The sequence below is a fragment of the Poeciliopsis prolifica genome, unplaced genomic scaffold (genome assembly GCF_027474105.1).
Source record: "Poeciliopsis prolifica strain line A6 unplaced genomic scaffold, Auburn_PproV2 SCAFFOLD021, whole genome shotgun sequence".
Classification (NCBI taxonomy): domain Eukaryota; kingdom Metazoa; phylum Chordata; class Actinopteri; order Cyprinodontiformes; family Poeciliidae; genus Poeciliopsis; species Poeciliopsis prolifica.
The window spans coordinates 7,709,151-7,732,004 of NW_026562396.1; the positions used below are offsets into that span (position 1 = coordinate 7,709,151).

Consider the following 22,854-nt stretch of genomic DNA (forward strand, 5'->3'; position numbering starts at 1 on the left):
CTGGTTGTGATGTGACAAAATCACTGTTTTTAGTTTCAAAAACGAATGTGCTGCATTAAGTAGTAATTGAATTGAACCACTGAATATAGGTTAACGTTAGAGTTGGTTACTTATTTAATTCATTTTGTTGTGAATTGGTGTTTTTTTCTTTTTTTTTTTTTTGAAGTTGAACAGTTCAGCTATAAAAAATGTTCTCAACCCAAAACTGTAACACTTTTCTGCTGAGTGGCCTTTCCAAACATTTACGTGGTCGTGTTTTTGTTTGAATCCACTGAGTTTTTAGGGGTATATTTGATCTGAAACAGTGCTCCAATAGCTGTGGGTTTTGTGGTTAACAAGACTGTTCGACCGACGTACAACTGCTAGATTCAAAGCAGGACCACTGCGCGCGCGCGTGTGCGTTGGTCTCATCTGAACTGGGAAACTCAAGGGATCTCCCGTCGGAAAAAAAAAAAGAAGAAAAACGGATACAGAGAGAGGCGTGATGACTCAGATGCAAATAGCTGCAGCCACCTGACCCACTTCTGCGTTAAGCAGAGAATTCCTCGTCTCTCATTGCAAATACTCATCAATGGTGCCGGAGGTCTCGTTCTGCAGCTCGTTCTTTTCTTTTTCAGCCAGCAAAAAATTCACATGTTCAATTATTTTTCACCTTTTTCTCGACGGTTTTGCAGGGAAGGTGTCTCATCTCCCGCCCTCCGTGACAGGTGATTAAAAACCTGCCTATTGTGGAGGGGGGGGGGGCGGTTCTCAATATTGTCTATCCTGCATTTCCAATGGCAAGATTTGGATTGTTGCGGTTTTGTTCAGCAAAGAACTGGATAATCCCAACCACTTTCTGTACGGACGAGGCTTTTGTTTCCCAAACAATTATTTCCTCGAGAAACGATAAAATTATGTTTTCTCTCCGGCGCCTTCCTTGTGAGGACGAGAAAACGGGGATAATTGTGCAACTCGGATGATTTGTGGTTTGCTTTCTCTTCACCGGCACAGGAAGCAAAAGGAAACGTTTAAAGCAGCAAACCAGAATGGTGTCACTGTAAAAATCCCTGAACTCCCTTTTTAAGAAAATGGGGCAGATCCTAAACCAAACTAAACCAACAGAGCAAATTCCTCAATGTTTTCTCTACTAGGGAGGATTTAAAGGTGCTAAATGTGTGCAAACCTTGCGCATTTGTTTACATCTGAAACAAAGTTTGCATACAGATCTGAGAGTCTTACTTTCTGAAAGACCAAAGCCACATATCTGTTGCGTAGATGGCACAGGAGAAAAAAACACCAACGGCTGAAAGCAGAGCAGAAGGAAGAGAGAAACCTTTGGCTGGTTTCATGAAAAACAGAAGCTACGAAGCAGAATCTATAATTGATATTTTTGTTAAAAATGTTTTTTGGAGGGGAATGAATTGTCAAAATTGAGTTGGATGGGCGTAATGATGGTGCACAAATCTATTTATCTGTCTGTCTTGTTCCTCCTCCTATAATGAGGGTCTTATCAGTTCAGTTTCTGGAGTGGTTTGTTATTAAAAATGTAACTTTTAGCTAATATATATATATATATATATATATATATATATATATATATATATATATATTTCTTGAATGATTTTATTGTGTATTATGTTTGTGACTTGACACCAGATTCTTGCAAGTCGCTCTCATTTGCTGGACCTGTTGGTTCAGGTCATGTTTGTTTCTGCCTGTAGTCAGAATCCAAATCTGCAATATACAAACGGCTCGCGCAAAACCACAGCAACAAAAGCCAAAAAACCCCAAAAACCAAACATTGTGAATCCCACCACCACCACATTCCAGAGATTTAATACTCAGCGCCTCCACCCAGAGAGACTTGCAAAATCCCAGCCAGCAGAGATTCGCCATACAAGCTGTCACCAGGCATCAGCGCCGTCGGGAGCGAAGCTGAAAGGAAAAGGAGGCGGAAGAAGAAAAAATGCATATATGGTCAAATGTGTAGCGACGGCTGCACACCCGGCGCCCCCTCTCCGCTGATTCAAGCCCCACTGTTTCACAAAAGCAAACTCCATCTCCCTCAGAATGACATTGTAGGGAAATCCATATGGTGAGTGAGCGGAGCAGCCAGATCTGAATCTTATTACGGCAGAATAGTGGCAGGTCGGCTCTGCGGGACGCCACGGAAAGAAGGAGAAAAAAAACAAAACAGAAGGGCTGGTGGCTGAGCGTGAACCGCCGGACTGTTGACAAGAGAGCAGCAGGTGAACGCAATGTGACAGCCGGGGCCGCGTGATGATAGCCGGGGCCTTCTCTCCTTCACTTGACCTCTTCTCCTTCTCTGTCATCCTTCCGCACCTTCTTCTTCTTCCGTTTCAGATCCACCTCCATTGCCAAGTCCTCTTAGTCGCACCCCTCGCTATTAGCGCCTCGAGGCCGTCTCCGAAATAAACCCGTCTTTTTGCCAGTTGTACCTGCTGCTCTGTAATCACCGGGGACTTAACACTGTTGCTCAGAACAGAGGAACAAAAGCGCTGCCCCAGTCGACTACGTGTTGCTTTTTGTGCCGCGTTAAAGGTGAGGGGGGTCATCCTTCAGCGTCAGCTCACTGTCACGCTGTCAGCGGGGGAACATACGCGACGCAGTGCACATAGTGTGTGCAGGATTGAGCCCACATGCTGTAATATCTGCTCTGCAGAGCGACAAATGAATGAGCGGGAGATGAATTCAGACCCTATGTGTTCATATTGAACAGTGTGTGAGCAGAAAGAGGAATACGGGACGGCTATGACTGTCTAACGGGAATAACTTTTTAGGGATTATTCTGGAAAATGAAGTTCTTTACATCAATTCTTTGCGTTAATTTCCATAAGCAGAAAGGGCTGTCAATGCAATTTTGACATAAAAACCTCTCTAGCGAGCCTTAAGGTCAGCTAGCTAAAGAGACTAGCTAACCGGGTCAGCTAGCTAGCTACAGAGACTAGCTAACCGGGTCAGCTAGCTAGCTACAGAGACTAGCTAACCAGGTTAGCTAGCTAGCTACAGAGACTACTTCTGATCAGAATGTCAAAGAAAACATCAGCCAGAAATGTAACATCTCATAATGTTGTTAATGAAGTGTAAAACTGAGAAGTTTTTTTTTTCTTTTTTTTCTTTTTACGTTTGCATTCAGAACCATAATTAGTCTGATTCTTGCTTAACTCCAGTTTAATCTGATGTCTAAAAGGAGGATAAAGCTTATGGACAAATTATACATCCTCAAAGTCCACATAAAAGGAGCTTCAATTTTCTGTTCATAATCTCATTCTGGAGGTGGCACAATAAATCTATAATTCATTCTTTATCAAGAAAACCGTTGTTCATAATTTATGGGCTCATATAGCCTATAATAAATGCCCGAGCTCGCTGTTAAAAATTAAGTGATTTATTATAGAAATTTAAAAAACAAATTGCACGTATTCAACAGTGGTTTGCAGCGTGGAGTTTCACCAACAAAAAAAAAACTTTCTTGGTTACGTGAATATTATTTTTCCACACTTGTAAAAAAAAAATAATAATAATAATAATAAAAAGTCCTCAGATTCTCCATAACTCTCCTGAAGTAAAACTCTCAAAATGGCGCACACAATGGTGCAGACCTGCCACGGTTCAACCTCAGCCGGTGGATCTCATTGAACAATCTCGTTGAACAAGATGATGGAAACTAAAGGGCCGCGCGTCACGTGAGGGGCGGCGACAGCGTCACGCCGCTCAGCCCGAGAATTCATCATGTTAATACGCGAAGGTGACGGCAGGTTAACTCAAACACATCCGTGCCGTTTCTGGAACAAGTCAACCAGAAAATCCTACATAAAGCGCCATAATGAAGCGCAGGGAGGTTCTCCCCGAGGCTTATCACTCAGCGGCAATCACTGAACTAATGGCCATGACAAATGAAACGGTGTCATCCCGTACGTGGGCTAACAAGTGAGAGTGACCCCCACTGGCCGACGGCATTTTACGACACCTTATAAAGTGACTATATTTCTCCCAGTCGGTGTGAACTTTGACATCATCACAGACTTGCAAATGAATCATCTTGCAGTCATGGATCAATACATCTCTGTTTTCTGATGACGCGTTCAATAAAAGTTGTTAAGTCCCATAAAGATTTGTTATTCCACTGAATTCCATTGGTGTCGGGTAACACCAGTGGAATCCAAAGCAGCACACACACATGTTAAAGTTTCCAACTCCGCAGCAGCTGTAGCAGCCTGTGCATCAGCTCCTGTTTATGGCTCCTGCACGGGGCGCGCGGTGAGGAACCAGCAATTAATGACGACGCTGCAGCTCAACCACAAACGTAAGAGCCCCTATAGCTGGGAGGCAAACATGACTACACCACGCTGTAGTTGCAAAATCTCCTTTTCTCTTTTTGTTTTGTTTCTTTTAAACCAGCGTTGCATTGGCATAAATATTCCAAATTACGCATCAGCGGATGTTGTTTGCTTCACGGCGTCGGCGTCCGGTGGGTCTGCGGAGGCATTCGCGGAGCAATTCGTCTCAATTCCTATTTTTAGTATGAAACAGCAACCTTTTATCCCCGTCGTTCATCACCTTCTGCATTTTTACGTGTCGTCTTTTAGCAGAAAAAAAATATATATATATATTGCAATGTAAGCATACAGATTCCACTTTTCCAAGTGGCTAAAATAAGAAAAAGAAAAAAAAACAAAGGCAGCACATCCAAGCAGTTACACCTCTTGAGCGTTTTTACATTTAGTCCCACTGCAGCCGCATATTTTATTCTATTTTATTGAGCTTTACCGCCATAGATCCTTTTAAAGGTTATGTCCAATGGCGGTGTGGATATAAAACGGCACAGTTTTATTTTCTTTTTAAAAGAAACAACCTGGAAAGTGAGTAGATTTTACTGCTTTATTGCATTTTTCTATTATTATTTTAAACATGAGCTGATGTGAAAGAGTGGCATCCATGGCGAAGTCCTGGGAGTTTGTTACCAATGACTTTAAACGGGTTGTGTGGGATTGTATATCAGACGGCGTTTTAAGTTTTAGTTATATTTATTGAGTAGCAACCAGACGTTTTTATGCATTTTATTCAAAAAGAAAGAAAGAAAAAAAAAAAGGTAGGTATTGGATGGTGATCCAGATACGTTTTGGCAACATGGAGGAACACTAAACCTGCAAATTACTTTGCGCCATCGCCAGAGGAAAACACGGTGGTGGCAGTGTTGTGCTGTGGGGATGAGGAAGCTGCTCAGATGGATGGAGCAGAATATCAAAAGATGCTGTGGGTGAAGTTCAGTCTCCAGCAAAACAAAACCAATCAACAACCGGAGAAAGTCTATTAAATCCAGTAGAGAACAAAAATGCTAAAACTGATGTTCGCAAATCTTCTCTGGCTAATTTGATCTGGAGCAATTTTGCATAAAAGACAAAAATCTCAGTTTTTACCTGTGCAACTCTGACGCAGACAAAGACTTGCTGCTGTAACTGCAGCGGCCCCACACAGTGAATACATACAAAGACAGCACAGCTTTAAGACAAGAAGTGGGGGGGAAAAAATGAACATAAATGGACACGAACACATCGAGTGAGCGGTCGGATATAAAAGAAACACGCAGCAGTCACTTGTCATTTTTCAAGGTCTAAATGTTGAAAATATCACAAATGACACAAATCATTTATGGATAATTTTGTTTATAAAATGTCATTGCACACACGCACACACACGTAAACACCAAAAATCCTTACATACCCGGTATTTCGAAAGGTCGATCCTCAGAGAGTTATGCAGCTGGTCCAGCAATTTGACGAATTTTTCCCTCTGTTAGGATCAGAATTCAATAATTCAGCTTCCACCCAAAGCGCCATGCCTAAAACAAAATTTATAACACCGCCTGGATGGTGGTATTGCCTGTCTGCAGTGATTCATTCTTACTTCTTGGAGTAAAAAGCAGTTGTTTAGCGATGCTGCCAGACTCGGCTCGGAGCCCGAAAATATTATTTGGGGTCTTGCAACATTAGCTTATTAAAAAGTTTGAATGAATGACTTTGGGAGGCGTGCCAAGTAGTTTTGATTTTAGGGAGTATAAATTAGAACGCTAAATGTAAACTAGCACAGGAATACAAAGGTGTCAGGAAAAGGCCAGAAAGTTTAACAAGCTTGTTTTAAAAAAACCAAAACAAACACTCACCCCGAAGTTGGAGGCGGCGAAGCGGTCAGACGCGGAGGCGGTGGTGGTGGTGGTGGTGGTCGTGTGAGCGAAGTAGGCGTTGATGTTGGCGAGCAGGTTGCTCATCACGGCGGGCACACCGGGACACATGTATTTGGCAGACAGACAGGAGAAATGCCTGCGGAGGAGAACAAACAGCTTTCAGCTTACTGTAAGTGTCTCAGGGAGTCCAAGAGAAACGCTTTCATCCTTTCGCTGCCAAGAAACAGACGGCAACCACATGAAGAAATACCGCACTGACAGACGCACGCAAAGCGCCTCGAAAAAGTAATTCTCGTGTCATGAACCCTGTTCCCCTTTCTGACAAATGAATACCATCGGCGTTTGACATGATGGACATTGAGTCATGCTGGCAGGTACATAGGGGGGTTTTCAATTCGGAGAATTATCGTGTGCTGTTAAATCACTCTCGCTGGTTCTATCGCCTAATGAAATGACATTGCCGCTAACCGCCTATTCAAATTAAGTCACTGGTAAATAGAGTCCACTCGCGAGTCATTTAATGTCAGGAGTGTAAATACTGGTTTTTGCTGAAGACCTCAGAAAATGCAAGGGAACAAGGAGTCACGTGATGAACAGCCAGATGTCACCGCTGGCGAAAACGCCAAAGAAGACGACAGGAAGTGGAAGGAGGATGATGGTTTGTTTCTCGGGTTTTGTTCCTGACAATTCAGCTTTTGCCACCAGGGCTCTCACAGTTCATAAAACGTCGCGTCATCCCAACGTGTTGAATCCATCACTTTTCTGTAAAACTGCCGAGTGCCATTTCCCCAAAACGCCACATGCTTAGCCGCTCCGATGACTGAAAAGACGACAACATCTTATTTGATGAGCACCGGTGTCATGGCTAAAGTAAAATCATATTTCATGCAACTCCCAAGATTTCTACTGAACTCATTTTTTGCTTATTTGCATCCGATTTTAATTTAATTTCTTATTTCGTTTTTTTTAGCAGAATGTCGACAAAGTGTTTGAAATGGCGTCTAATGTAAAGGGCTTTGTGCTTAACCTCGCAGGCCAGGACAGTACAACATTAATCAGAGAGCACACATCATCCCTACTGTGAAACATGATGGTGGCAGAATCATTCTGTGGAAGAATGAACAGCGAAACTGGTTGGAAAGATGATTCAGTTTAGATACAGGCAGAGCTACAATACAATGGCTGCTCAAATCCAAACATATTTATGTTTTAGACTGGCCTAGTCAAAGTCCAGCCCTAACTCCAATCCTTCTCAGAGTACTTGCAGCAATAATTAGAGCAAAACCTTGCAAAGCATTGATGAGACCCCACATACATCTGCATCGATAATGTACAATAATTTTTAAAACCATCATATACCTTTAAATATCTGTGGGACTTTTTTGCTTTTATTATTAATTATTATTATTATTAGTTATTATTATTTCTAAAATATAATGTCGCAGCCTCATAATGCATGGAAATGTTCAAGGCAGAGAACAACAAGACGCATTGCTTAATAATCCTGGAGCGTCGTACTTTCACCTTCAGACCGCTGTACGTCTGTCACAGGATTTATTTTAATGTTCTGAACAATTCCCTTTCCCAGAAGAGGTGGAATGGTAGCAGTCCAGAAAAGTCTCTTCAGTGGCCAAAACAAATCATATCATTGATCAAAGCTGTTGTCAAATACTGTTAGCAACATGAGGGGGGCTGCTGGGGCGTATGGAATAATGCATGAACCAAAACATCAAGGAGGCTAAAGATTAAAAAACAATAGAAAACACAGTGTTCTTTTCTTTGAATTAATTTAGACATTCACACAGTGATGCATCTTGAATGAGGTTTTATCCTTCAAACGCTTAATGCTTCTTCCCTGTCTGCTGCTTTTTACTCGGAGACGTTCAGACCTCCCACTGTAAGGGGAAGAATTGTATCGCTGTGCAGATAATCAGTCATCCTGAGAGCCAAACAAAGCAAACCAGACACACTCGAGTTCGCTCAAGACAAATCTTTTTTTATTTTCATTCAAGAGGCTTTTCTTTTATTTTAACTGATAGTAAAAGGGAGCATTGAGCGTTACACCTCTTGTGGGGTCGTTAGCCCGTCGAGGTCGTGTGTGAGCTAGGATGTCAAGGTGTGAAGAGAGTTCAGCTGTCAAAGGGAGGGATTTCAGGTTTTCTCTGGAAGTCGACGCCTACTAAACTATTTTTATTTTATTTTTTGGAGTGGTGGGGAGGATTCGAGGCTGTTTTTGTGCAAGTGGACTTAAGCATCCTTTGGGGAATTAGAGGAACTCCAACAGCTGTCAATAGCATTTTTAAACCAATCGTCGCTGCTATGTTCCTCAAAGAAAACCTGTCAGAAATTTCTACCAAGACGTGGATTCCTGAAGCTAAAATGTGTGGCTTTTGGCAAGAGATGTTCAATGAGATGAGTGGGAAATGTTCAGCCTGACCAGCCAGGACTGGGGTACCTGCTAGCGCTAACGGGATGCGCTAACAGGATGCGCTAACGGGATGCGCTAACGTCGACGCTCTCTGGCTCTCCAAAACGAACCCAGAAGCTATTTAAAAGGAAGCTGCATTTACTTGGAAGACTGGATAACAGGTAGTTTTATGTGCGTTGGGCAAAAGGGCAAAGGTGGGAAGCGTGTTTGAAGTCAACTTACTATCGACAGGCCTCTGACTTGTTAAGCGAGAAAGTCAAAGCCCCATGTCAGCTGGACTGTGTAGGAGTGAACTGGTGTTGAAGCTTGGCTGCGTGACGTATTGATTTTAGACAAATTTCAGGTAAAAACACAGAAAACACCTCTGCACTAAGCATATTGGACAAAAATCCTTTCTTGCCACCCCGATTTTATATCGGCTGATCACTAGACACAACCTATGGAGTTTATTTCTCAGACGTGCTGATGTTTGAGAATAGGAACTACACAGAAAATAAAACCCTTTGGAAAGTGAGGTGTCCAACACACAAACTATGTGCAGGTCTTTATATATCGGCCACTTTTAAGGCCACCCGGACACTCCGGAGTACTTCACTCCGCAGAGGTCTGCATGTACTCAATGCAGACTTACTGCCTGGCCAAAGGTAAAGTTTAACAACTGCGTACTCGGTGTTCCAACAATAAACAGCTCAGCTAGAAATGGTGTTGACATCAAACTGTGTTGTGTGCGACACCAAGACGATGCTAAGGTTGAGCCGGTCGCGCGGACGTTCATCAGCCGGACTGCAACTCTGCGCTGCGCTAACGGGCGTACGGCGGCTGCAGGTGGAGAAAAATATGGTTCTCAGCATCCAGCTTCCTCATCAAGCTTACGAGTAACCACTTGGGTTGTGGGAAATGAAGTAATCCGTCTTCAGAAATGTCTGCAGTCGGTACACTCAACTATGAAATGTGGCTGTGCTAGCCTGATTTTTGAAAGTTGACATGAACATCTTCGGCTTGATTGTAAAATGATGAAAAACCAGAGGCATCTCAGAGTGGGTCTTGTGCGCAGATTCCTTTGAACAACTCCAAACAATCGTGCTGCTTTACAAGCCACGTGAAACGCCTGTTTGTCATGAATCCTGACAGATTCTTTCTTTTGCATTCAGAGGAAATCCAGTCTAATTACTATAGATAACATCCTGCACCAAGAAAACGTAGCGATAATAGTTTCTTTATTTACACACATCCGAGGAATCTTACGCGCCTCCGGCGTGACCCGCAGCAACCAAACACCTGAATGTTTGAGACACTGAATGCAGGAAACCGGAGGTTTATTTTGAGGCTCGCATTTACTCGTCGATGATGGTTGTAGTATGTTTCTCTATAAATATTTTAAAGCGCCGCTGCGAAGCCGGGTGCCGGACAGGAAAATAAAAACAGGTTTCAAAACCAAGAATATCTCGCACACAGAGTGAGTCATTGCCTCATGAATGCACAGAGTTATGCGGGCTAACGATTATAGATTCCCTTCCCTTTTCTGAGTGCAGTCCATGCACACACACACACCCACACACACACGCACACGCAAACACAAATATGTTCTCATTGGAAAGCCTATTTAATTACTCTGCTTTCAGCCTCCAAATTACCCAGCAGCACTTGGAGTAAGGCGAGCTAAGAGAGCGAAGCGGGGAGAGTGATGATGGCATCCGCCGAATTCCCATGATGCTTTTAGAGCTGGATTTCCTGAGCCAATTTTCGAGACGGGTCGCATTGTGTAACCCGGTGGCTTCCCTGCAACGGTCTTCAGCGGCCAACGAGAGCGCCTTCGTGCGGGATATTAGGGTTTCCGACAGCAGGGAGTGAGGGGGAGAGAAATGAGAAAAAGATTTTATGAAATGAGGAGCGAGGGTTAGGAGGTGAAGGGAGCAGTGATGGAGAGAGATGAGGGATAATGAAGGAGTGCGCGTTTGCAGTTCTTATGAGTGGGTGTGTGTGGAGGGGGGGAGAGCGAGAGAGAAAGAGAGAGTGACTCCTCACAGCTGCTCTGATTTATGCGGCAGTCAGGTTAGGAGTGACTGGGAGTCGAGGCTTTTTGATGAAAGCAAAAATTGTAACGGTGAGGACGCTCACGCATTCCCGACGAAGCGTAATAAACGCTCCGGAGAGAAACGGCGATTCTAGCGTGGAGCGTTAACTCCACCTGACGGAGCCGGTAACGAGCCTGGGAACGCCAAGCATCCTGTTCTAGATCATAATACAAGGGGGAAAATGAGCAAATCTGTTTCCAAGCGACAAAAAGTAATAAGGATGTTTAAAAAATATGTGTTTTATTAAAGTGAGGTATTTACTGTACTGACTTCGTTTTGTGAATCAAAAGTCCTATCAGTTTACTTTTTTCTGTTAGAATAAACTTAAATCAGGAAGTTTGGAACAAAAATCTGTTATACATTATTACATGTGGAGTTAGGATTACTTTGGTAACTTTTAGATACATTCACTTAAGAGTTTAAGAACATTTCTACATTACCTTTGCAAACCTTTCCATTCTTTCTTGTGGGAAATTAAACAGAAATCCTACCAAAAAAATGATTATTCTGCTTAGTGATATCCGATTACTATTATTTGTAATGTTGCAGCAGCTGCACTCATTTTTAGTGGCTGTTTATGAGAGATGTGTGTTTTTTTTGTTTTTTGTTTTTTATTGAGACGGATTAGAGATTGTTAAAAGCAGCTTTGCAGAGCTAACAGGAAAGCCAATGACATGATGGCCCTACAGGGAACGCAGGCCGATTGATAAAGGAGCTGCTGTGAGGAGAATCAAATATGCTCTGGGCCTAATGGGAAATGGGTAATAAAACTCTGAAACATGGTTAAGTACACAAGGCTTTAAAAGACCTGCTAATGCAACATATTTAGTCACGCCGAGGTGAGAAAAATGCTCCACGTTTCCAACATTTTAAAGACTTCGGACAAGCAAAGAGCGCCGTTCATTTGTTTTGTTTTAGCTCCAAAAAAATGGCTTGATGTGAATTCTGATGGCAGTCCAAATAAGGGCAAGTTTCATGATTGCTGACTGCAAAGTTAGTGGCCAGTACTGCCTAATAGGAGAAATCTAGAAAAAAAGGCTGCTAGCAGTGTTCAAAATGTCTCCCTGCTCTGAGGATTGAACACTAAGCAGAACAGGATTTCTACAAAGTCCTAAAAAGCAATTAAAGAAACAAATTATCATAATTTTAGGCCTTAAAAGGCGAGGCAGTGGCATTTCCCCTTTCAACAGAAGGGCTTACATCATCACATTTACGTCTTAAATTCGTAACTTTGTTGCATGTTGATGTTATTTTAAAGAAATGTTAGTTTGCTCCATGATGTGTACTTTCAGACTTTTAGCTGTATATTTCAATCTGAAGTTTGTGACTGAAGTAACAGGGAGGAAAGAAATCTGTCACAACATTAGCTTTCCATACAAATCTAGTAAAGTGTTATACTCCCGAAACTGGATGTACCGAGACTTGACACCATTTAAATCGAACCGTTCATGCTTTGTTGCTGTTGACTATTTTTATTTTAGATGAATATCTTTTTGGCTTGAAAACATTCATGTTTGTTAGCAGTTAGCTAAAACCAGCGCCTTGAACTTGCAGGTCTCTACACCTGAGATGTTAAAGTTACAAAAAGTTTGCATAGAAAAATTTGACTCACATGCTTCGCAACACTTGTAATAACTAATGAAGTCATATTTTACTAGATTAAAAGCTAACTTAAATAAATTAACCTTTTCCACTTCAAATATAGAAACTTTAATGAGGTTTGAATACAAGTGCACTGACTAAACATGCAAATTTGATGTACACTAAAAATATACTTCTACTATAAGAATCAACAAAACTAAGAGGAAAAAAACAAAGTTTTTAAAAAGACAACAAATCATCACAATGGAGGGTAATGATGGCAACTGATCGGCATAATTTGAAGGACCTAAATCATCCTTTAAGCATTCAAAAAATGGAGAAAAAAAAAGCGTGTGCAGCCACAGAGACGCAGCTGAATGAGCAGCGTAAAGCTCCAGGGAAACAGCCAAATGCTTCCTGTGCTGTTCTGATCAGTGGTCTGAAAGTAGAAGATTGCTTCAAAAGTCACAAATTTTATCAGCCACTTAATGGTACAGACGAGTAAACGCTCAAGGTCCGGTACAGATCGCAGAGGCAAACTTTTCAAAGTGTGGTTCAAGTCCCAAACAAAACAAAAAAAATGAAGCAAAACGAATCACTAGAAATTGAGGTGCATGAATGACGGTTACGGTTACTTCATAAACTCATGCCTTCAACAAAATCATCACATGTCAGCCATCAATATTTAGCTATAATTTATTTCTTGAATTAGAGTTTCTCATGTCTCTTTGTGTGTGGGAATGGAAGAAAAGAAGCAGTAAATCGACATTTATGGAAGGCCAAGGTAAGGCTTGATCAGAGAGACAGCCAGAGGGGGAAACGAGGCCGTTAACGGCTTCCCATGATCAATGAGACCAGAGGCCGGTTTGAAGTTTTTCCCCCCCTCCACTAACCAACAACTAATCAATCAGACGGAGGACGGAGGAGCTCGATTGTCTTCCCCTGCTCCGTTTCTGCTGAGGAGACATCTTTACAGCTCCTCTGTTCCTCCAGCTCCCCTCCACTCTGCCCGATGAGACAATGACAGATTGACGAGGTAAAAGGCCATAGATCAGGGAGGTACTAACGTCATAGCCTGATAGATGGACTCCACCCCGTATCTCATGGCAAACTCGTCCACTATCTCCTGAGAGACGTCGTCAAAGTAGACCTTCCACGCGTCGTCCCCTTTCACCTGCGGGATCTTCACCACGCCGCCGCTCTTCACTTCGGTCAGGTAGTGGAACAGGTTCTGTTGAGGAAGAAAACAACAGCGAAACAAAGAGATTTGAAATGTAAAATAGGTCATTTTTGGGCATCAGAGCTTTCAACACCAGGCTACATTTGGGCGCGGGCCATTAACGAGGTTTTACAGTTACGATTTCAAAACAACCAACATTTTAATGCGCACTGCCAGTCAGCTGGCTGAGGAGAGGGTTGCTGTTCTTCTCCCTCATTTACACAAAAGACAGGGAAAATAAGTTTTGGCATTTGGAAATATTTTCCTGCAGAAATCACAAACTACGTAAATTATATGATTTGCTTTCTATGTCTTTGTGTCAATATTAAAATAAAGACAAGGATCAGCTATTGTTAAAACAGTAATAGTTAAGACATTATTTTGGAAGCAATATCAGTAGTTGTTGTTTTTGGTATATTTAGGATTTTCATGATCTAGATGTTTAAGCTGTAGCTTAAATTTGTTATTTTATCTCTATCTTACCTACTTGGAAAAATTATTCTTGACTGATTTTTAGCCAAATATCTCAGTAAACATGAAACACAACAAAGCTAACTTGGAAAGAACTTTTCATTAGGCTGTTTTAGCCTTGTTTTAAGTCAATAATTCCTTTACATTAATGAAAGACAGTGCCAGTTCATTTCACTTACTTGGTAAATCATACAGGGATTTACCAGGCCTAGCTGAGCCTCAAGAGCGATTGAGTCGGAGCAAAAGCTCAAATTGAGCAGAAACAGAATCACTTCTGCCACTTACCTCATGTAAACACGTGTACTGGCCATGAGGGGGAGCCACGTTCTCCTCCCCTTTCATTTCAACACTGATCTTGAGCCTGATGGCACCAGACACTGCAGACTTGTCAGTCCTCTTATCTGTTACACATGAGAAAGACGGGGAACGTCAGTCGAAATGCTCTCGCGATGCACAAGGCTGCCAAGACATGCGGTGAAGGTCTCGAGGTCGGGAATTGAACCCAGGACCACAGCTTGCAGGGCGCCACCGGGTATACCTTAATATGCATCAATATGCAAAGTGGAAACAGTCGTGGCAATCAGATGAGCTATCATCTAAAGTCTACAGCCAATCAGCTTCAAGGAAAATGGCCGAATGCTTTGCAAGCACCAGCCAATAGCGTGTCGAGTCGCGTTGCACTCAGCTGTTTTTTTTAACAAATCTTTTTCTATGACAAAACATTTAAAAATAGGCAAATCTTCCATTAATAATGTAGAGCTACGTTCCAGTGAAAAACTCACAAATATGTGAATCTGCGAATCCAGATTCACATATGACCACGAATTAAGACAAAAGACCAAACAGTGGCGGCAATGGGACAGAAGCAGCCCAAGCATCTCTGTTGTGGCTGTGTTTGTGTTGTTATCCACAAAATAACACTGTTTCCAGTGTTATTTTGTGTAACGCTCTACTGCCCTCCGTGTTGGTTCTGATCCGTGTTTGAGACTCGTTAACTCTAAAGAAATAAGCCAATTTAATCGACCTGCTGGTAGATGTCATTTATAAAACAAAGGTTTTACTGAAACAGACTCAGTGGATTAAGAAATAAGATTTTTTATTTGTCATTAGGTTTCTAGAACTTAACTGAACAACACAGCTGCTCTCAGTAATGAATAAATAAATAAGTATTTCATTATTACTGATTGAGACTGTTTCTAAAGTCTCAATCGGTCCTTAAGGTGCAGCTTAATTGGAGACAACTGATTGTAGAAAATTATAATTAGCTCAGAATTTTTTTTTCCAACATAGGTGCTATTTGACAAATGGCCAATAAAAAACATCCTGCATGGAACAGAAATATAACCCCAAAAAAACATTGTGTACAAAATAAATGAGAAAGGAAAACTGGCGACACCCATCTGACAGCATTTTTACCATTTTCTACCATTTCTTTCGCTTAGCCGTTTGTCTTCTCACGGCTTTTTACATTTTCATGAACGTGAAGATGGTAGAGCAAGACAAGAATCCTCTGAAGGCCTACAGTAAAAACCAAGTTTTATACAGAAAACAGGACAGCAAACGTCTCCGCTCAGACAAGCGACGTTTAACCGTCCTTGCCAACATAAAAAAAAACAACACAAGACATATAAAGCACTAAGAGATTAAAATCCAAATCGCTCAATGTCACAATATAAAAGTCCTTAAGCACGCTAGAAAAAACAAAACCGTGTCATCACAAGCTGATAGCCATAAAACACATTTCTACTCACAGCTTCACAGCTTTAATCTGCAAACACTTTGTGTTTAGGGAAGTGTAGAAAAAACCCCAAAAACACCCACACAAACAACACAAACACATGCACAAGCGAAGACCTTAAACGCACAACGTTCTCACAGCTGCAGGGGCTTGAAACAGCCCTCAGATCTTCTCCTTGTCTAATGGGCCAAATTTCCTCTGGAGATAGTTAGTCAAGAGTCAGGAAAGTGAAATGTAACATCACGACAAAGTGACAGAGAACAGAGCTTCGCAGGCGAAAAAATAAATAAAAAATCTCCAGATTGAAGAGGGGCTCAAGAGGCTTGGAGAGGAGGACGCCGATGGCAGCAGGGTCCTGTTTAAACATTCGCTGTGAACGTTTAAAAAGGCACTCGGCGGGGGTGGCGGCCAGGGGTCACCACTGCCACAAATTGCTTCCTTTTAGCCGGAGAGGCAAACAAAGAGAGACGGACGCCAATCATAGGCCTTTAATGGAAGTGGAAGAATTCATTATGATGGTATTTGACATCATGCATGTCAAAGTCGTGCGACCGGGCCGATCAACGATAACGACGATAGATTGTTCCAGTAGCCGTCGCGATAAACGATAATATTGTTGTTTTGAGACCATTTTTCAGCCGTGTAATGGTAATAGCAAAATAAAAACATATTCTCAAAGATGAATAAACTTTAAATTCTATGTCTGGGAGACATTTTAAATGTCCAAAATAAACAACAAAAATACATTTTTAAGTGTTTGTAAACAAAACTGTCCTTCAAAAAAACAGAGCCAGTTGAGACCAAAAACAGCAAACTGGAAACTTTTATCCTCCAGTTTTTGGTAGAAAAAGAGAAGACAAAGAGAGAAACGATAAATCATGCCAATGGAAACTATTGAGTTTGTTTTAACTCATCATACGATCGATTAATTTATTGATTATTGTGACAGGCCTACGTGGTACACCTGAGCAGCGATTGGCAGCGTCTCCTTACATCTCGATGTCGCTGCAAACGTTTTTATTTTACCGTCTCCATTCAGACAGATTTTGTGAGCTCGCCACACACAGACGGCTTCAAACCGCTCCTCGTCTTTATGCTTTAGAATACTACATAAGACAAACAGAATAATGACAGTTTTGTAAACAGACACATTCTCCCACTGAACCAGATGTGCATGCACTGCAGAGTGCATGAACTCGTTACTTGGATCTTTTGCATGAATTGCTGCTCTAATGAGATGAGGTACATGTGGAGACCATCAGTCTGTGGCTCTGCTCTGCTGAGGTGTCGGGGAAGCTTCTGCAATAATCGCTAAACTAGGAACTTTTCTCTGGGTCTAATGTAGCTTGGTTTCTCCGTCGGGAGTGGATCAACACAAGGGATTTCAAAGTTATACTTGCGTGGGTTGGGTGTGTGTGTTAACGGGTTTTAAAGTTTTTATTTGTAAGTTTCCCCTGAAAATGTTTGTTATTTTTCTACATATATATTTTTTTTCTACAATACCATCAGGGCTCAAGATCTTCCTGTTCTTGTGCACCATTTTCAATTTTTTTTTTCCTTCCACTCAACTTTCTATGGTGTCATATGCCATCCTATAAACAGCCTTATTTATGGAGGGTATCAATGACTTTCTGGTTGTCAACCCTCATATCAATAGGTTTTCCCCATAACTGTGTACATCATGCAAAAAATACATATATTTCTTAATCCATGATTTTTAGCGTAGAAGTAAAAGCTTGTAATAAATCATTCTGTGAAATCTGAATCTATATATGATTTTAACTTTTCTCCCCAAATCACTTTTTGATAATATTCACATTTTTCCAGTTTTCTAGGAAATTGTAAAACAAACGCTAAGTAAAAAAATAATTTTGAAAAACGTGTAACATGACAAAAATTGGCTTGAACGAAAAACGCATGACTAATGAGTAATGTCCACAATGACCCTGCACATAAATAGCCATTATGTACTTCATCCGATATAAAATAAAATTTTCTATTTCGTCACTTTGTTTTAAATTTTCAAATTGAGTTTGTATCGTTAGTAATTTTTTTCCTATTACAGAAAAAAGATGGAATTGTGATGGACAGTGTGTCTCCTGACGCTCGTGAACTTTTCAATCAATGCACAAACAACATGTCATCATAATGTCAGCTCTGTCTCACAAAGCAAAAGCAATCGGTTCGTGGGAACGCCGTGCGTGTGTTCATCAGAGTAAAAGGCAGCATACCCAGATTGTACCAAACGTCCATCTCTCCGCTGAGCGTTCGAACCTCGATGATGGTCTGGCCTAGGAAGTCGTCTGACTCGCGCTTGAAGTGCTGCTTCACCCGTGACTTGATGTCGTCGTCTTCGTCCCAAACGCGCACCTTTATTCGGTCGGTGGCGTTGTGGCATTCGCTGTGGGTCAGGAGACGATTTCACCAGGTTAGCTAAATCACAATCACAGCAATAGAAACACAGCGGCACTGAGAGGAAAAGTTTTATCAGGTCGGGGGTAATCAGCAGAGCGGAGGGAGGCCGAAACAGCTAAACTGCATGTTTAGGTCCAGACACTGACTGAAACCTTTTTAAGTAATGCAACTTTTAAAATGCCCTTGGTTTACTTGGGGGAGAGGGTTCAGTTCTGCTCTGCAAACCAAATGTACCACAACAGATGCAGCACGATAACTGTAGGATCTGGTCTTATGAAGAGCCTGTTTTCTGCCATGGAAAGCATTTTGCGTTTCAGTAAAAAAATAAAGAAAATCGAATCTGGTCTCAGTTGGCTTATGTCAAACCATTTGTGCACCACTTTGTGTCAATATGTTCTCTTAAAAGTCCAAATAAATTCAAACAAATACACTTCAGTTAAGGTTGCATCCTAACAAAATGTTAAAATGTTGATGGGACACAAAGGATTTGCAAAAAACTTGTCAAATTCTCGTCCCTGATTCTTTTCATGTAACTCAAATTCAGGCTCTGATGCTCCAGAATCGAAACTAACAGATCACATTTCTCTTCAATGACATGTCGTGTGAGACAGTCAGCAGATTTGAGTAGTAACTAGTTACATTTACTCAGTTATATTTGCTTTTAGGGGTATTTTCACTATCCTGTATGTTTAACTTTTACTTCTTTATGAAATATCACTACTCTTGGGTAATATTTCTGGATTCTCTTCCCACTGAATGAAGGAACAAGCATGACCAGACACAAACCTGCAGTTTCTGTTAAAGTTTCATCAGTTTTCTTTGTTTTTTGTTTTTTTTAAGGAAACTGATTTGGAAAAAAAAATGTTTTGCCTGATTTTGCTACATATGTGAATCATCTTCAATTTTGTCCTTAAAATACCAAATTTTCCACATGACTTTATGTTTTTGGGTTCATCAGATGATGTGATTTCATCAGTTAATCGGTACTTGAATAGACTTTTTTTTTCTTTTTTTTACAAAACGCTTATTTATTTATTTTTTCTCTTACTTGAATAATTTCTCAGACGGATACATTTCGCTTTGAGTACAATTTCTGTTTAGCCTCTCCACCTCTGACCATCGCTGGGTTTACTTTAACTAATCTGCTTGCTGCTGCTGCACTGGGGCCGGAGCCTCTGCTAAGCACACAGTAATGCATCGCTCTATTAATCTACATCCCTGTAGGAAAGGAAAAGCGTTTCATTGGAGCCACCACAGGAGTCTTTTTACATGCATGGAGGCGGGCCTGCAAAATACAAAACTTCCAGAAAATCTCAGTGGAATGCAAATTGTTTGTCGTAACAGATGCTGCTTTACTGACCGCCTGCATGAGGAGAAGACACAGAGCCTCGCATTCATTTTAAATTAATCTTAAAGTCGGCCACTGCCGATGAAGGAGAAATAATTCCACTGACTCTTAAGACAAAATATTCATTGTGAGAAAGAGTTCATTGTTATGCTAAATAAAATTTTAAAAAATGAAAAAGAAATGTCCTAATGAAGACGTTCAAAACAAAGCCTGGGGATTGCCTGCGGTTTTCTTGCACCTGTCTAGACCAACCCTGCCACACTTCTTTGCATTAGGGCTGCAACAAGGAGCGAACCTACCAATGATTTAGTTCATAAACTGGAAATGATTTAAGGAAAAATCATTATTTAACTCAGAAGCTCCTGAAAAAAAAAAAAAGACAATAATAATAATCAATTTCTTACAGCTTCTACTTTCACTGTTTACGTTCCACTCAACACCGGCAACATTTTCCACTTTTCAATTCATTTTCATTCACACAATCCTTGCAAACAGTTAATGTTCCAACTTCAGCTTCTCAGAAAGTGATCAAATAAGAAATAAAATAAAATCAATTTTAATTCGTCTTTTTTTATCACATTTTTTCTTTTTTTTGCACAGAATCTAATCTGTTTTTTAATAATTTTTAGAAAATATACAATAAAGTAAATATGATAGATATATTATTACAAAGACATAAACCCACATCAACAGAAGCAGCAGCAGCAGCAACACCAATGGAAAAAAAAACACCCAAAAAAACTGAATTTCTAAAACCACAGCTGGCATGCGGTGTCTTCCTGCTGGCTAAGCATGACAGAGGAAATAACTTGTTTGCAAACGACTCCCGGTTCACAAAAACAGACGACTCCTAATCCCGCCGGTGAGAGGATTAGCCGGTCAAGGAAATGTCGCGTTATTAAAAAGCACTCACAAGTGGAACTTTTCATCCCAGATGGGGTTGAGGTTGCCAAAGATGGTTTTGGTCCTGCGTTTGGTCTTCCCCACCTGGACTGTGACGTACGGGTCGCTGGATCCCGTCTTATCCTTGGCCTGTAATCCCTGCGCACACATGACTGAACACGAGACAGGAGGACATCGCGTCAACACGGCAAAACGGCAAATCTTCACACGTTATGACAGCGACATCGCAGATGTGGAATGTGACGAAATCTTCGGGAAATAATTTGGAAAGTCGTAAACGTAGAGGAAGCGGGGCTGTTTTTTCCCGCATCTTTCCTTCCAGAGAAGAATGAGACGCATAAAACCGGAGATGGTGCTGATAAAACCAGAGAAGCGCTTCGAGGCGCCGTCATTTTTCCCCCTCCCGACTTTCTAATAAAAAGTTACAGTGTTGACCATCCTTCAGCGGGATTTAAATTTCACACAGTTGCCAGTGCTGTGTGATTTTTACATGAAACGTGTCTTCTGCGCTGTCTTCCTTTGTGTGCGAGAACACAAAAGGAAGCATTCTGTGCAGAATGCTGACATTTTACAGCAAGCTGGAGATGACAATGTAAACTATTTGTGGACCGTTTTTTTCTGTTCTAACACATGCAGCTTGGTTTAATGATTCCCCTGAGTGAGGCAACAATAATCCTTTTGTTTTCCACAACGACATCATTTTGGTTTGTTGTCATGCCAATTTCATTTCTGATGGAGTTACTGAAGTCAGAGCTTCTCACTGTTCGGCTGAAATCAGCCTCAGTGGATCAGCATGTCTCAAAAAATTAGATTACCATCCAATTCTTTTGTTATCCAGTCCAGAATGTAAAACTCGTTTATTGTACAGTTTCATTCCACACAGAGCTGTAAGTTATGGGTGTGTTTTTTTCTGTTAATTCCACCTGCAAGTCTCGCTGTCGAAATTCAGAATAAACTATTGAAATATATCACTCTGTGCAAAATGAATCCATATGAATTTGACTCGAGTTCCTGAAATAATCCAGCGGATGAACAAATTTACGGAGATGCGCCTGCACATCAAGCCGGATTTTTAGCGTGCCAGCTGTGTCTTACTGACCTACAATTCACGTCTTTGTGACCCACATACAATAATCAGTCTACCAGAAAGCAGAAGGGGAAGAGTTGCACATTTGGGTTGCTTATGTAACACCCAGATTGATTTCCAGTGATACTAGCGCATTTATTATTCTTTTTTTGAATACAATAGTGGATATGTTATTGTCAAGCTCTCTGAAACACGACGCATTAGCAATCACTTATTTTACGCCACATACTTTTATTAAATCATCAATATTCTTGCAGAAATCCGTTTTTACTTTTGTCATCTAGTTTGATTCTTTTGCAATACTTTTTTTTTTTGTCAGAGAAGCTAAATTATGATGATCACGACTTAATCTTGTTATTGATTTTTTTAATCAATAACAAGTGATGGTGAGGAAACTGCCCAAAGGGGTGAATCATTTTTCACGTCAGGGAAACTCAAGACAGCAGAAACATGAAGAAAACATGGAGTACAAATACTCATGCAAAAATAAATACAGTTTGGCCCTTGATTCAATAATTGCACTTTCATCCATAACGTTATTTGTAACCCTCTTCTTAAATCTAAGCTGAAAGCCGATTCTGGCCAGTGTGTGAGTTCCCTCTGCTACAGTGTGCTTACTGCTGAGTTGGTTTCTGGCTCCAAATAAAAGGCAGTGATTCAGACTAGTAGGTGCAGAGGAAGAAAGACTGGAGTATTTCACAAGCGCCATAAAAGGGAAAAAGGACACTGCAGCATTAAATATGCATAAGTCACCGACTAAATTATTCAAGGTACATATATATATCATTCCAGCACAAAGCTGACAGGAGTTGAGGGCGGGATGGAGGGGCAAGATCCAGTGGGATGGGGGTCTGTGGCCCGCTTGCTTCAGAAAAACTCAAAATCAAACGCCTCCTGAAAGAACAGCGAGTCCTATGCAGGAAGGTGTTGGGACGCTTCAAACAAAATGCTGAACTACCCGTCAGTGGCTGTATCATCTGAATTCAAGAGGTTTTGTGCCGGGATTTCATCCGTCCCACAGCAGGCAGGCAGTGAGCGAGGAAGTGCTTGTGTTCGAAGTCGCTCATTGAAATGACCACAAGCGACCCTTGACTATGCAATCCAAACGTGACGTCTCACTGAATTCTAAATTGAGACCAGGAGAACTTGTCGAATCCTTTTTGGTTGGAAAAAGTTGTTTTTGTTTTAATAAAATTATTTCTAGCAGCATTGAAGTTCTGAGGCTGCCTGTTTAAAACGTAGCTGTGATAACTAAAGTAAAGGAAAGCATGAAAGCAAAATTTGTACTACATCAAAAATCAATACATGATGTGAATAATTTAACCATCAGCAACATAAAATGAACTCATAAATCAATAAACAATCTGATTGCACAACTATGCAAACATAAACTCTCCTACCT

At 41.1% G+C, this 22,854-nt stretch overlaps 1 protein-coding gene across 5 annotated transcripts in view; it reads right to left on the reverse strand.

The window, feature by feature from the left end:
• Positions 1 to 22,854, reverse strand: part of LOC129369608 (protein unc-13 homolog C) — a 128,614-nt gene that overhangs the window by 69,184 nt on the left and 36,576 nt on the right. For all 5 annotated transcript variants that reach the window (XM_055045125.1, XM_055045124.1, XM_055045122.1 and 2 more), the window contains 6 exons: positions 20,376 to 20,517; positions 17,931 to 18,100; positions 14,247 to 14,362; positions 13,339 to 13,502; positions 6,167 to 6,323; positions 5,728 to 5,796 (listed from right to left, as the gene is read on the reverse strand). In XM_055045125.1, coding sequence (XP_054901100.1) covers positions 5,728 to 5,796; positions 6,167 to 6,323; positions 13,339 to 13,502; positions 14,247 to 14,362; positions 17,931 to 18,100; positions 20,376 to 20,517 — 818 coding nt within the window. The remainder of the gene's footprint in view (positions 1 to 5,727; positions 5,797 to 6,166; positions 6,324 to 13,338; positions 13,503 to 14,246; positions 14,363 to 17,930; positions 18,101 to 20,375; positions 20,518 to 22,854) is intronic.